The sequence below is a fragment of the Nerophis ophidion genome, linkage group LG02 (assembly GCF_033978795.1).
Source record: "Nerophis ophidion isolate RoL-2023_Sa linkage group LG02, RoL_Noph_v1.0, whole genome shotgun sequence".
NCBI lineage: Eukaryota > Metazoa > Chordata > Actinopteri > Syngnathiformes > Syngnathidae > Nerophis > Nerophis ophidion.
The window spans coordinates 17,755,556-17,770,146 of record NC_084612.1 but is presented as its reverse complement, the minus strand read 5'-3'; the positions used below and the strand labels follow the sequence as shown (position 1 = coordinate 17,770,146).

Below are 14,591 nucleotides of genomic sequence, written 5' to 3'. Positions count from 1 at the left end.
ATACAGTACTTTTCCTAGTATATTACATTGACTGTAGCCACCTACTGTATGTATCACATAAAACACACACACACATTAACAAAAACAGTCATTGTCACACCAATAATGCAAAACAGAGCAAATGTATTCCTGTCGCAAGAAACACATGGGGAAACAGAAGACAGTGTGATGTTAATTGAAGCCTTTCAAATGCATTTAATCACTGCTAAAATAAATGGAGTGGAGCAGCCTGCATGAGCAGCTGTCACCTTACATGTCATCAGCTCATACCACCTCCCCAAGACAAGGGTCTTGTCCTGACACGCTTTGCATGACAAAGTTTTGAATAAGAGTTGTCAACATCAAGTGGTGGTGCTTTTTATTCAAATCATACATAAACTTGCTTGTTATGGATTGAAATCAATTCTTTTTGTATGCATATACAGTGCAATCAATGACCTCAATATTAGGAACACCTGCACAAACTCATGTCATCTACTGAGATTTATTAAACATGATGTCATAAAGACTGCAGCTCAAATAGGAAACATGTTTTTTTACCTTTGCCAAAAAGTATATACAGTGCCAGTGTCTAATTACTTAGAGTGTCGTCTGATACCACCATGTGTCGCCGTAGACATCATTATCACAACACAGAAACACAGACATGGAATCTGTAAAATTCCAAAAGCTACAAAACACTGACTCAAAAATAGTTACTCATTGGGAAATCTAAAGCAATATCTGATATTTTAATCCAGAAAACTGCTAATACAAATATTAGGTCTGTAAATCTTTGGAAACCTCATCATTAGATTCAATTCGATTCGATTCAATTCTTGGGATAACAGTTTGATTCAGAATGAATTCTAGATTCAAAACTTTTTTTTTTTTAAATAAATTTTAGATTTTTTAACTGATTAAGAATTGTTTCAAGTACGAATCAAGATTCATTTGAAAATCTATTTTTTTTTCACACCTCTAAAAAGTATAAATTATGATATTCATCTCACATACATTAAATTGTAATATATTATTTTGAGTGTAGTTATTTAATAATCATAATCAGCACCTCCAAGTCCGAGTCCATGGTTCTAGCCCGGAAATGGGTGGAGTGCAGTCTTCCGCTTGTGGAGGAGATCTTGCCCCAAGTGGAGGAGTTCAAGTACTTTATAGTCTTGTTCACGAGTGAGGGAAGAGTGGATTGTGAGATCGGCAGGCGGATCGGTGCAGTTTCTTCAATAATGCGGACACTGTATTGATCTGTTGTCGTGAAGAAGGAGCTGAGCCGGAGGGCAAAGCTTTCAATTTACTGGTCGATCTACGTCCCTATCCTCACCTATGGTCATGAGCTTTGGGTTATGACCGATAGGACAAGATCACGGGTACAAGCATCCAAAATGAGTTTCCTGCACCGGGTGGCTGGGCTCTCCCTGAGAGATAGGGTGAGAACTTCTGTCATCCAGGAGGAGCTCAAAGTAAAGTAAAGGTGGTTCGGGCATCTGGTCAGGATGCCACCCGAACGCCTCCCTAGGAAGGTGTTTAGGGCAGGTCCGACTGGTAGGAGGCAACGGGGAAGACCCAGGACACGTTGGGAAGACTATGTCTCCCAGCTGGCCTGGGAATGCTTCGGGATCCCCCGGGAGGAGCGGGACGAAGTGGCTGGGGAGAGGGAAGTCTGGGCTTCCCTGCTTAGGCTGCTGCCCCCGCGACCTGACCTTGGATAAGCGGAAGAAAATGGATGGATAAATGGATGGAATTACTTAATATAGAAACCTCATAACAAATATGTAACATTGTAAAAACGCTTCTCCCTAATAAACACCTTTTTCTGTGCCCAAGTTGTATCCTGGTAGCTTGATGATTTTTGCACTTTGGATAATATTATTTACAAACATTTAAAGATAATACTTTATTAAAGAAAATAAGGGCAACATTAGAAATAAAAAGTTTAAATATTGAATTTTTGAACACATTTTCTAAATATGCTATACACTTTGGCAAAACTAGACCTGCTGTATATACTTAAGTAGTTTTACTCTAATTAAAAATAAAAAGTTAGTACCAAAATGACACAGCATCCTTTAGTGCCCTAATAGATCCCTTGTAATTTTAGTTGAATAAATAAACACCCTGACCATATAGTGTAAAGAATTGTTCTTCCCCTCAATGCAGCTTTCTTTTGTAGTGTTCAGTAGGCCTACCTATGTAAATTGCATCAGCTTTCCTATTTATTTTAGTACTCTGATGAGTACACAAATGATTATGATCAGTGTCTAAATTGAAATGAGCCATTTGACTTTTTGTCTTTATTTCTTTATACATACCCTGGGAAAAAAATATGGAAAATACCAGTTTTGGAGGTTGTTCATTCAATTGTTTATATTTGTAAAAAAAAAAAAAACCTTACACAGATGAGAAAAAAACACTAAACTGTAGTAATTTCAAATGGCAACTTTCTGGTTTTAAGAAATACTAAAATAAATCATAAATATATATTTTTTGAGCAAGAAGAGTGCAATAAAATAAAGACTCATTCAATTGGACAAAAGTTTTAGCCACTGTTATATAAAAGAAAAGGGGCAGGATTACTGTACATAAGCTTTGCTTCTTCCTACTCCTTTTCAAACACGTTGAAAAGAGAAACTGGAAATTGTGATGTATCATGTTGTATGCTTGTATGTTCAAAATGAACTCAATCTCAAACTCAACTCTGAGAGAAAATATGGAGTAAAAAAAAACTAGATACCACACCACTAGTACTTTGTTGCACCACCTCAGGCTTTTATAACAGTTTGCAGTCTGTGAGGCATGGACTTAACGGATGACAAACAGTACACTCCATCAATCTTGCTCCAACTTTCTCTGATTGATGTTGTCAGATCAGCTTTGTAGGTAGGAATCTTGTCATGGACCATTATATTTAATTTCCACCACAGATTCTCAATTGGATTGCGAACCGGACTACTTATGACATTGACCTTATGTATCTTTCTTCAAGGAAAGTTTTATTTTTACAGTTTTTGCTGTAGAGCAAGATGCAATATCATCTTTCTAAAATTATGTCCATCTATCCATCCATCGTCATCATCCTCAAACATCGTATTGATTAATGGAATAAGAAAAGTGTCAAAAATGCCAATGTAAACTTGTTCATTTACTGAAGACGTAAGGACAGCCATCTCCCCAGTGCCAGTACCTGACATTCAGTCCAATATCACCAATGACTGTGGAAATGAGCATCTTTTCTTCAGTCAGTCGTCTTCAAAAATGTCATTGGAACAGCACCATAAGTTCCAGCATCCTCACCTTGCCTAAAGCAGATTTATGATTAATTCCTGAATATACAGTAACTTTCATCCAGACATCCATAGTCAACAATTGCTTTGCCTTAGCCCATTGGAACCTTGTTTTTTCAGTTTAGATGTTCATGATGGCTTTCGTTTGGCTTTTCTGTATTTAAACCTTTGAGGCGGTCTCTTACAGTTCAGTCACATTCCTGCACATTTGTTCTTGATTTGTTGCATTGCCTGCTTTCAAGACATATTGCGCTCAGTTTTCTGTCTTGATGTGTTGATGTTTTCCTTGGTCTGCCAGTATACTTCCCTTTTACAACTTTCCCATGTTGTTCGTACTTGGTTCACATTTTAAACACTGCTGACTGTGAACAATCAGCATCATTTGCATCACTGTGTGATGATTTACCTTCTTGAAGAAGTTTGATAATCATCTGCTTTGTTAAATGTATTTGACATCTCTTGTATTGGAGCCATGATTCATGTCAATCCACCTGGTGCAACAGAGCTCCAAGGTCTGAACACTCCTTTCTAACTGCAGACTAATAAACAGATGTATTCTGATGCAGGTGTTCGCTTTGGAAATGAAGTATTTACAAGGTGATTATTTTTTCCCTCAGAATTAAGTCATTCAGTTTTGTTTTACTCTGCTTGTTCTAAACACAAAACTGTTGCTGACTACCACAGTTTATTTTCTTGATTCCTTGTAGTGTTTTGATAATCAGAATCTTGCCAATTGAAGTGACTATAGTTTGTTTCATGTCTGTTATCTAAAAATTAAAAAAATGACTAAACATCCTCTAAGTCTTCTGACACCATAATTCTTTTCCAGGTGTTGTAGCTGCAGAAGACTGCAACTGGCAGGGCACATTTTACTTAGGCCGACTGCATCATCAGCTTGTTTTAAGATCCTCCTCATCATCAACAGCAGCAGCAGCCTTCTTGACTCCTCCAACCTCCCAAATGTTTCACTTTACTTGCAACCAAGCATTGCATTAATCTAGTACTTTCCATTCCTCTAGGAATGAAGAAACACATTTGAAACGAGTAGGAGTATCTTATTGTGTGTGGTACTAATGTAAGAGCTATATCAGTTAAATCATGTCGCCACAAAGCGAGCAGACGCAGTTGCCAAGGTAGGATGCTATTAATATCAAGACATGGAGTTAAAATCAATACGTCAAAACTGCAGGGCAGGGGCAGCCAGTCTCCACCAGGTGGCAGTCCAAACTAAAAGTTTTGTATCCAGTTTCAAGTGAGCCTCAAAAGCAATGCCTCAGCAATCAGGATTAGATGCACAAAAAAGTACATGGCAGCAAGTTCAAGTGTTCTCCCAGTTAAACCTGGTGGTTATTCTTGAAACCATGGAAATTGTTTACATGCACATACAAACCCATCCCAAAAATATATCCCTACCTGCTTCTCCAAGCATTCCTTGGCAGAGACAGGGGGTTTAGGCGAGGGTGCTCTGTCGCAAACGCAGCCCTCCAGCAAGTAGAGTCCAGAGGGGCGCGAGCTGGAGTCGTTTTCAAAATAGAAGAGCATGTTCTGCAGCAAGCAGAACCACTTTGAGTGCCATTTGGTGTTGTCTGAGCTCTTCTTGCTCAAGCATCCACGCCTGGTTCCATCCTTCTTGGCCAGCAGTGCCAGATAGGTGACATGGCCATCATTGAGCCGCATGCCCTTCTGCATGTTGCAGCTCCGGCAAGACGCGCACTGCCGCTGCTTACATCTTCTCCCTCCCCGCTCTTCCACCGAGATGCAGTCACATTTGATGATGGGGAACAATCCTCTGCTCCCGTCACTAATACAATCTTTGAGAGAGGACCTCCTCCTCCCCGTATCCCAATCCCAACAAAAGACAGGCTCCTAAAAAGAACCGCACGCACGTTGAAGGCTGGAATGCAACCAAGAGTGTCCACGCCAGGAGAGAGCCCCAAACGCTCTATCCTAGGGTGGAAGTGTGCGCATGCACCAGAGGAGGCGCGTACTTGCTTGGATAGACACACTGCTCGCGCAAAGAAGCGCAGTCATGTGACCCCACGCACACACACACACACACACACGTCCCCGCTTTATCCCCCTGAGCAGTAGGTTTTAGCACGCTGGACAGTTCTTGTTCAGAGCATCAACACACACACATTTTGCATTGAAATGTAGATGGTTAATTTAAAGATCACTTCATTAGCTATCTAATGACATCTGCCACCTCAAAAATGTAATGCTGCCTAAGTTTGTGTTATTCATTCAACTGCATGAGTATTATTGTAGTTTGCAGTAATGTACGACTGCAATGGGTCTAATTGAGAGCCGTTTTGGACTCTTGAGAAGCTAGGGATGTTGTTTGATAAGGAATTATCGAGTTCGAGCCTATTATCGAATCCTCTTATCGAACCGATTCCTTATCGATTCTCTTATCGAGTCCAGATAGGTTGTTGTATATTGAAAAAAACACAAAATATTTGGTTTAACAAAAGCTCACTTTTATTATATAACAAAAAAAAGGAAATCTAATAAATAAAGAAATATTAACTGTTACCCTCCTAAAAAAAATAAAATAAAATAAATAAATATTGACTGTTGTTACACAAAGTATATTAAGTGGGATTTTTCAGAAAAACAAATATATACAGTAACACAAAAACAACCTGTGTCTGTGATCACTATACGTGTATAAATAATAATATAATGTTAAATAAAATCAGTCCCTATGGCAAAAAACTGAAAATAAACACAGCTCTCCAAAAAGTGCACTTCTGCTGTTATTGGAATATACCAGTGGTTCTCAAATGGGGGTACGTGTACCCCTGGGGGTACTTGAAGGTATGTCAAGGGGTACGTGGGATTTTTTAAAAATATTCTAATAATAGCAACAATTCAAAAATCCTTTATAAATATATTTATTGAATAATAATTCAACAAAATATGAATGTAAGTTCATAAACTGTGAAAATAAATGCAACATTGCAATATTTATTTTGTGGACATGTTCCATAAATATTGATGTTAATAATTTCTTTTTTTGTGAAGAAATGTTTAGAATTAAGTTCATGGATCCAGATGGTTCTCATTTACAATCCCCAAAGAGGGCACTTTAAGTTGATGATTACTTTTATGTGTAGAAATCTTTAATCTTTGTTGTTGTTATTATTGTTGTTTTTATCCAATTTGAATTTATTGTTTTGATTTTGTACGGTGTCCATGAGTGCCCAGAAAGGCGCCTTATAAATACAATGTATTATTATTATTATTATTATTTGTACCTGAATCACTTGTTTATTTTTCAACAAGTTTTTAGTTATATTTATATCTTTTTTTCCAAATAGTTCAAAAAAGACCACTACAAGTGAGCAATATTTTGCACTGTTATACAATTTAATAAATCAGAAACTGATGACATAGTGCTGTATTTTACTTCTTTATCTCTTTTTTTCAACCAAAAATGCTTTGCTCTGATTAGGGGGTACTTGAATTAAAAAAATGTACACAGGGGGTACATCACTGAAAAAAGGTTGAGAACCACTGGAATATACTAACTACAGCTATTGGAACATACTAACTACAGCTATTGGAACATACTAACTACAGCTATTGGAACATACTAACTACAGCTATTGGAACATACTAACTACAGCTATTGGAACATACTAACTATAGCTATTGGAACATACTAACTACAGCTGTTGGAACATACTAACTACAGCTATTGGAACATACTAACTACAGGTATTGGAACATACTAACTACAGCTATTGGAACATACTAACTATAGCTATTGGAACATACTAACTATAGCTATTGGAACATACTAACTACAGCTATTGGAACATACTAACTACAGCTATTGGAACATACTAACTACAGCTATTGGAACATACTAACTATAGCTATTGGAACATACTAACTACAGCTGTTGGAACATACTAACTACAGCTATTGGAACATACTAACTACAGCTATTGGAACATACTAACTACAGCTATTGGAACATACTAACTATAGCTATTGGAACATACTAACTACAGCTGTTGGAACATACTAACTACAGCTATTGGAACATACTAACTACAGGTATTGGAACATACTAACTACAGCTATTGGAACATACTAACTACAGCTGTTGGAACATACTAACTACAGCTGTTGGAACATACTAACTACAGCTATTGGAACATACTAACTACATGTATTGGAACATACTAACTACAGCTATTGGAACATACTAACTACAGCTGTTGGAACATACTAACTACACACACTATGACACTAAGAACGCAACAGTCATCAATCAACAATTGTTTTTCAAAAAAATTAGCATGTCTGCTTTTTCGTTAGTTACTCACCGGCGTCACCGCCACTGTAGCTGGGACTTGGGCAGCTGGCAGAAGAGGGGCGTTATTCGTCGTCTCTGCCGCTGCTTCTCCACGTGTCGAAAACGTGACACGGTTCTCGAACTTTCAGGTTATGCGCAGCCTGTACATGTTTCAACATGCTTGTTGTGCTCCCCCCTTACACGAGAGCGAAGCCTGGCAATAATTGCATATTGTTGCTTCCTCGGAAGCAGCTCTAAGCCATGCCTTAGAGCGCTTTTTCCGGTCCATTTTTGCTGTTTTTCCTATCTGCGCCTAATGACTGAGCTATGTGATATCCTTTTTTGTGATGTCAAACGGGTTATTTCTTGTCGGAATGCGATTCGTTCCTAGTGACTCAGATAAAGAACCAGCTCTTTTTCTTTACTATAGTGGTCTCGATAACGGGTACCGGTTCTCAAAAAGGGATTCGAGTCCGAGGACTCGGTTCTTTTCTTATTGAACCACCGGGAAAACCAGTTTCGAGTATCATCCCTATAATAAGCTAAAATATATAACACAAACTCTTAGTAACATGTACATCCATCCATTGATCTTCTTCCGCTTATCCGAGGTGGGGTCGGGGGCAGCAGCCTAAGCAGAAAAGCCCAGACTTCTCTATCCTTAGCCACTTCGTCTACTTCCTCCCAGGGGATCACGAGGCATTCCCAGGCCAAACAGGAGACATGTCCTGGGTCTTTCCCGTGGCCTCTACCGGTCGGACGTGCCCTAAACACCTCCCTAGGGAAGCGTCCGGGAGGCATCCTGACTAGATGCCCAAACCACCTCATCTGACTCCTCTTGATGTGGGGAAGCAGCGGCTTTGAGTTTCTCCTGAATGACCAAGCTTCTCACCCTATTTCCAAGAGAAAGCCCCGACACCCGACAGAGGAAACTAATTTCGGCCATTTGTTGCCGTGATTTTTTCCGTAAGCGTATTTTCAGTTCATTCTCGCCAGTTTTGGGCTCTAAATGGCTTTCAAAATGTACCAACTAGTGTTGTCCCCAATACCAATATTTTGATACCGGTGCCGGTACCAAATTTATTTCGATACTTTGATACTTTTCTAAATAAAGGGAACCACAATTTTTTTTATTATTATCTTTATTTTAACAACAAATCATAGGGTACACAAAAAATATATTTCCTATTGCAAGTTTGTCCTTAAATAAAACAGTGAACATAAAATAAAACTTGTTTTTTATTAGTAAGTAACCAAACAGAGGCTCCTAATTTAGTCTGCTGACATGCAGTAGCATATTGTGTAATTTTCCATTCTATTATTTTTTCAAAATTATTAAGGACAATTGGGAGACAATTAATTCTTAATCTACTTGTTCATTTACTGTTTATATATGCTTATTTTCTTTTTTAACATGTTCTATTGACACTTCTGTTAAAATCTAATAATCACTTATTCTTCTGTTTGGATGCTTTACCTTAGTTTTGGATGATATCACAAATGTATGTATCAATCAGATAACAAGTAGTTACAGGATCATACATTGGTCATATTCAAAGTCCTCATGTGTCCAGGGACATCCTTCCTGGGTTTATAAACATAATATAAATTTAAAGAAAAAGAAACAAGGTTTGATGCCAAAAAATATTGACTTAAGAATAGTAATATCGACCATCTTGGTATCGTTACGGTGGATGTTAGGTGTAGATCCATCAGTGGCGTTTGTTTACATTTTGATGCCGATAATTGTTAGACGATGATACTTGTTAGAAACTTACTTTATTTGTCGCCATGGAGACAAGGATTAGTGATTTAGAAGCAATGGCACGATTTGACGACGACGGGGCATGGGGGGTGGCGGACCGGTACTTTTCAGAGGCGGTATAGTACTAAATATGATTCATTAGAATCGGGGTACTATACTAATATACCGTACAACCCTAGTACCAAATTTTTGGAATACCTACTCACACTTCTTCTGTCCAGGTTAGATGCAGGATTTATCATCTAGATTTAATTTACAGGGCACAAGGAAGTGAGGAAGCAGCAGACCACTCGATGATGTAAACATAGGCACACACGGGAGTGATCACAGCGCCACTGTGAACAGTTTGTCTACGTTAGCTCTTATTATAACATTATCACTAATACTTGCTTAATATTCAGGTCACAAAATGTAAATGGAGTATTGTTGGTGATTTTTGAATGGTTATTCATTGAATTTTATGGCCAAAATTGTGGAGCTTTAAGCAAACATTTATTTCCGTTTATTTAATATTTAAAATGCATTTTTAAAAACCCATCCGACGTCATGTCTTTCATAATGATTATGAACGATAGGCAAAATTCCCCCAAAATTGTAGATCCCCTTTTAAGTCAGGTAAAGATACAAAACCAGTGAAATCTTAAATAAAAACAGAATACAATGATTTGGAAATCCTTTTCAACCTATATTTAATTGAATAGACTGCAAGGACATGAGACTTAACGTTCGAAATGGAAAACTTCTGGGAAAGACTTCCACCTGAAAAACTTCAAAAATTGGTCTCCTCAGTTCCCACTGTTTACTGAGTGTTTTTAAAAGGAAAGGCAATGTAACACAGTGGTAAAAATGCCCCCGTGCCAACTTTTTTGCAATGTGTTGCTGCCATTAAATTGTATGTTAGTGATTATTTACAACAAAAAAAAAGTTTCTCTGTTCCAACATTAAATCTCTTGTCTCTGCAGTATATTCAATTGAATATAAGTTGGAAAGGATTTGCAAATAATTGTATTGTGTTTTTATTTACCAATTACACAACGTGCCAACTTCGCGGGTTCTGGGTTTTGTATTTTTGGCAAGTGTGCTAACAAAGATTAATTCATTCAGAAGTATTTATTTTTCTTGGAACTGTGCTGCTTGTTGGGCTGTCACAAAACAAAAATAACTATTAAACTTTTGTCCATTTAAAACTAGAAACAGGCCCAGTGCGGACAAAAATGCTGCCTGAAATTCCTAACAAATGAAAAAAGTACTTAAATTGATATAGATAAAGTTTAGCTGGCGGACATTGGCTAAAATAATATTTAAATCTATTTCTTACACAACTTTGTCTCAGAGACATGGATTGATGAGGGTGAAAAAAGTGTAAGTCAATCAATCAATCAATCAATCAATCGATGTTTATTTATATAGCCCTAAATCACAAATGTCTCAAAGGACTGCACAAACCACTACGACTACGGCATCCTCGGAAGAACCCATATAAGGGCAAGGAAAACTCACACCCAGTGGGACGTCGGTGACAATAATGACTATGAGAACCTTGGAGAGGACCACAAATGTGGGTCTAACATGATACTGTGAAAGTTCAATCTATAGTGGATCCAACACAGCCAAGTGATGGACTTGAAATACAAAGTGGTAAATACAATGTCATCACCGAAGTCAAACATTGACACGTTTGAAAATTGGATGACCTACTCAGTGGCCTAGTGGTTAGTATCTGGCCTGAGATTGGTAGGTTGTGAGTTCAAACCCCGGTGTCACAATTCTATATAACACAATTTGAGAGGAACCCAAAGATGCAGACAGAAGGTGAGTCAAACAGTTCTTTTACTAGAGTTGCGTACTCACAAAAGGCGACGGTGCAAAAAGGAGAACACAAAATGCGCACCGTGGAGAAAACAAAAACTAGTATATATAAAAATAAAACAAACTTGGGTCGGAGTTGCAGGACGTGCTACCGCGGACGTAGACACCAATCTGGATGGCACGGGGAGTGACCAGGATCATAAACAGCAAAAACACAAAGCATGGAAGTTACCAGGTGTGGAGAGCTGAGCAGTGGAATCACCGAGTGCCATCCAGCTGACAAGGTGCTGCTTAAGTAGCACCCGGGTATATTGGGATCAGCTGTGCACGTCTCACAACTCCGCCCACAATGGTAACACAGGAACTCTAAGGTAAGGAGAAGGAGAAATGAAGTGAACCAACAAAGGAAGCCTGAATAGAAAACACAAGGTGGCAGCAGGTGCTGACACCCGGTCGAGTCATACCAAACACTAAAAAAAATGGAACTCATTACCTACCTGCTTGGCACTCCACATCAAGGGTTGAAATTGGGGTTAAATCACCAAAATGATTCCCTGGCGCGGCCACCACTGCTACTCATTGCTCCCCTCACCTTCCAGGGGGTGAACAAGGGGATGAGTCAAATGCCGAAAACAAATTTCACCACACCCAGTGTGTGTGACAATCATTGGTACTTTAACTAATGAAGGCAACCTTAACTGTAAACAGACACAAAGTAATTTTCTAATGTGGTGACTTTAACAGTGACCTCCTGAACCCTAATAGGCATACAATTATTGACAACTTCATGGACACAATGTTCAGTGTGGGTTTGTATTCTAAAATCCCAAGACCAAGTAGAATATCAGGGCAATGTGCCACACTTCTTTATAATATATTTACAAAAGGTTTTGATGGTACAAACCCCGTTTCCATATGAGTTGGGAAACTGTGTTAGATGTAAATATAAACGGAACAATGATTTGCAAATCATTTTCAACCCATATTCAGTTGAATGCACTACAAAGACAATATATTTGACGTTCAAACTCATAAACTTTATTTTTTTTGCAAATAATAATTAACTTAGAATTTCATGGCTGCAACATGTGCCAAAGTAGTTGGGAAAGGGCATGTTAGCCACTGTGTTACATCACCTTTTCTTTTACCAACACTCAATAAACGTTTGGGAACTGAGGAAACTAATTGTTGAAGCTTGGAAAGTGGAATTCTTTCTCGTGTTTTATGTCGAGCTTTAGTCGTTCAATAGTCCGGAGTCTCTCAGCTGTCGTATTTTATGCTTCATAATGCGCCACACATTTTCGGTGGAAGACAGGTCTGGACAGCAGGCGGGCTAGGAAAGTACCCGCACTCTTTTACTACGAAACCTCGCTGTTATAACACGTGGCTTGGCATTGTCTTTCTGAAATAAGCAGGGCGTCCATGATAACGTTGCTTGGATGACAAAATATGTTGCTCCAAAACCTGTATGGACCTTTCAGCATTAATGGTGCCTTCACAGATGTGTAAGTTACCCGTGCCTTGGGCACTAATACTCCCCCATACCATCATAAATGCTGTCTTTTGAACTTTGCGCCTATAACAATCCGGATGGTTATTTTCCTCTTTGTTCCGGAGGACACCACATCCACAGTTTCCAAATATAATTTGAAATGTGGACTCGTCAGACCACAGAACACTTTTCCACTTTGCATCAGTCCATCTTAGATGAGCTCGGGCCCAGGAAAGCCAGTGGCGTTCCTTGGTGTTGTCGATAAATGAGTTTTGCTTTGCATAGCTGAGTTTTAACTTGCACTTACAGAAGTAGAAACCAACTGTCGTTACTGACAGTGGTTTTATGAAGTGTTCCTGAGCCCATGTGGTGATATCCTTTACACACTGATGTCGGTTTTTGATGCAGTACCGCCCGAGGGATCAAAAGTCCGTAATATCATCGCTTACGTGCAGTGATTTCTCCAGATTCTCTGAACCTTTTGATGATTTTACGGACCGTAGATGGTAAAATCCCTAAATTCCTTGCAATAGCTGGTTGAGAAATGTTGTAAAACTGTTAGACAATTTGCTTACAAATTGGTGACCCTTGCCCCATCCTTGTTTGTGAATTACTTAGCATTACATGGAAGCTGCTTTTATACCCAATCATGGCACCCACCTGTTCCCAATTAGCCTGCACACCTGTGGGATGTTCCAAATAAGTGTTTGATGAGCATTTCTCAACTTTATCACTATTGATTTCCACCTTTCCCAACTTCTTTGTCACGTGTTGCTGGCATCACATTCTAAAGTTAATGATTATTTGCAAAAAAAAATAAAAATGTTTATCAGTTCGAACATCAAATATGTTGTCTTTGTAGCATATTCAACTGGATATGGGTTGAAAATTATTTGCAAATCATAGTATTCCGTTGATATTTACATCTAACACAATTTCCCAACTCATATGGAAACGGGGTTTGTAATACAACAAGTGGTTTGCTAACATCTGATATAAGTGATCAACTACCAGGTTTTTACAATTTATGACGCAACTATATGAAGAAAAACATTGCTGACAAAAATTTATTTTGAAGATTATGCACAGAGGAAAGTATGATTGCTTTTAAGAATGACCTGAGTGATCAAAGTTGGATGATGCTGATAGTAATTTTTTTATACTTTCATGCTGCTTTATGACAAATATTGTCCACTGAAACAACTCAGTAAGAAGCAAAAAATACCATGAACCATCAACCATGGATGACAAAGGGATTGTTAAATGCTTGCACTAAGAAGAATACATTGTAAAAAATATTTATAACACAAAAATCAATATATGCAGAAAATAGGTATAAAACGTGTAAAAACAAGCTAACCAACATCTTACGAACATGTAGAAAAGAATATGATAGTTATTTATTAGACAGGAACAAAAAAATATGAGAGTAACATGGGGCATCCAAGAGTATTATTAAAAATGTTGCTAAAAGGATTACCACCAGTACCTCTTTAACGAAAAGGTAAAAAGTGATATACTTTGTAAATATTGGTCCAAATCAAGAGGAACATGTTCCAGATTCTGCGTGAGTTGAGGACATGAATGACACCATGGACAGAAATCCCAACTCGATGTTCCTCGTTAATGTGACAAAAGAAAAAATAATTAAAATTGTAAAGAAATGTAAATCCAAGATCTCAACTGACTATGCCCAACTAGATACAATAGTTAAGTATCTAAAAGTTATTGAAGACATTTCAGAACCTTGAACATATGTTAGCAATCTATCATTTAAAAATTCCAAACAAAATGAAAATGGCCAAAGTTGTTCAGAATTATAAGACTGGAGACAAGCACAAATTACAAACCTCATTCTTTACTGCCACAGTTTTCTAAAATCATTAAAAAATATTCAACAACGGATTGGACAAATTCATTAATAAATGTGGAACACTT

At 38.1% G+C, this 14,591-nt stretch overlaps 1 protein-coding gene and 1 long non-coding RNA gene across 4 annotated transcripts in view; one reads left to right on the top strand and one right to left on the bottom strand.

Moving 5' to 3' along the window:
* Positions 1 to 5,250, bottom strand: part of LOC133537403 (ras-specific guanine nucleotide-releasing factor 1-like) — a 71,891-nt gene extending 66,641 nt beyond the window's left edge. For 2 of the 3 annotated variants that reach the window (XM_061878413.1, XM_061878417.1), the window contains exon 1: positions 4,692 to 5,249. In XM_061878413.1, the coding sequence (XP_061734397.1) occupies positions 4,692 to 4,967 (276 nt within the window). In that variant the 5' untranslated portion in view covers positions 4,968 to 5,249. Of the gene's footprint in view, positions 1 to 4,691 lie in introns of all 3 variants that reach the window. The other variant, XM_061878423.1, reaches the window with a different exon arrangement.
* The window catches only part of LOC133537423 (uncharacterized), a 32,710-nt gene extending 26,727 nt beyond the window's left edge, over positions 1 to 5,983 (top strand). The window contains exon 3 of the long non-coding RNA XR_009802697.1: positions 4,108 to 5,983. This is a non-coding gene — a long non-coding RNA (uncharacterized LOC133537423). The remainder of the gene's footprint in view (positions 1 to 4,107) is intronic.
* The last annotated feature ends 8,608 nt before the right edge of the window (positions 5,984 to 14,591 follow it).